The sequence below is a fragment of the Tupaia chinensis genome, unplaced genomic scaffold (genome assembly GCF_000334495.1).
Source record: "Tupaia chinensis unplaced genomic scaffold, TupChi_1.0 Scaffold000077_1, whole genome shotgun sequence".
NCBI lineage: Eukaryota > Metazoa > Chordata > Mammalia > Scandentia > Tupaiidae > Tupaia > Tupaia belangeri.
The window spans coordinates 5,489,199-5,490,617 of NW_006159538.1; the positions used below are offsets into that span (position 1 = coordinate 5,489,199).

At 53.9% G+C, this 1,419-nt stretch overlaps 1 protein-coding gene across 1 annotated transcript in view; it reads right to left on the bottom strand.

Moving 5' to 3' along the window:
- Nucleotides 1-219: 219 nt before the first annotated feature.
- Nucleotides 220-1,419, bottom strand: part of RASSF10 (Ras association domain family member 10) — a gene marked incomplete at its 5' end in the record, with an annotated part of 1,566 nt that continues 366 nt past the window's right edge. The window contains 1 exon segment of the mRNA XM_027768795.1: nt 220-1,419. This exon segment is cut by the window's right edge and continues 153 nt beyond it. Within this exon segment, the coding sequence (XP_027624596.1) occupies nt 983-1,419 (437 nt within the window).

The window sequence follows — 1,419 nt, forward strand, 5'->3', positions numbered from 1 at the left end:
TGTTTGCTTTCCAGTCTTAGTTGTAACTAGAGTGCTGGTTACACAGCGCTGGAGTGGCATATAACTTCCACTCAGTAACTATTCTTTCATTTCCTATGCAATAACAGTGATTAAATCAACTGCAGGGGCAACGTGAATTAAAGGACGACATACCTGCCTTCGCAGGGATGCACTTCAAAGGACCCAGGTTAAATTTTAACTATGGATTTTATTCGCAAAGACTTTGTATCTCAAAGGGGGTAGGCTTGGCTTTTGTAGTAATAATAAAAAAGATTACCTTAGAAAAAGGATCCCATTTTAACACGTAGACTTTGATACAGTGTAGCCTTTGAAAGAAAATAAAAGGCAAGTGATTTAGCAGAGGGTAATTCCCCACTCTGCAGAAATGTAAACAGCCAAGGTTTTGGTGCCTGTGGGTCTGATCAAAGACAGAAGTAAGGTTGAGACCAACACCAGTGCGTCCTCTTCGGCTAGTTTTAACACGTTTACAGTCACAAGTAACACTCAAGGAATTTCCTTCTCATCCAAGTGTTTCTTTTTAAAACACTTTTTGTCCCCAACAACAGTTCTACCTGCCATGGGCCCTTCCCACACAGAAGAGAGGTGAAATCTCCATAACACTTTTTTTCTCTTTTTTGAAAATGAGCTCGGACCACGTGAATTTCCCTGGGGCGTTTGGGTTCCAATGTAGGGGGTTATTGCCTGCTCGCGTTCGTTCTTCTCCCCTTTAAAGAGCTTGGACTGGAGTCCCAGCTTCCTGGTCTGTGCCCCTGCTCCTCCGCACTAACCCCGGAACCTGAGAGTTGCTACCAGGCAAACATCCCAAACCCTCCCCTGCGGGGTGGAAGTGCCACCGCCCGGCAGGGGCTCCGGCCCCTCCACCTCCACCCCCCCCAGCCTGCTTTCAAGTCCCTGAGCCGGCCAGGCCGGTGTATTTTCCAAGAAAGGAAGAAGCGTCCACCTGCCCCTCCCGCTGTTTCTCCTACACAAGGGACTCGCACATGGGCACGGAGTCCGAGTCCTGGCTGTGCATGGAGCTCAGCCCGGTATCCGAGTCCTCGTCGTTGCCACGACAGCTCTTGGCCAGTCCGCGGGCCTGGTCCACCCACACCTCGGCGCAGGCCTGAGGCCCAGGCTCCTGCAGGGTTCCGCCAGGGCCAGGGGCCCGATCCGGCAGCACTGTCAGCTCCAACGTGTGCAAAGTCTGGAGAAGGCACTGCAGCTCGCGCTCCTTGCTGTCCCACTGCTGCTGGCTGTAGTCCAGGTCCGACTTCAGGGCCTCCAGGTCGGTGTTGAGCCGGAGCCCGATGTACAGGCTGGTGCTCAGCTGCGTCCTGACCCGTTCCAGCTCCAGCACCAGCTCGCCGTCGGGGCCGCCGCTGGGCTCCGGCGATTCCTCCCCCCCCGCCAGCTCCTCCC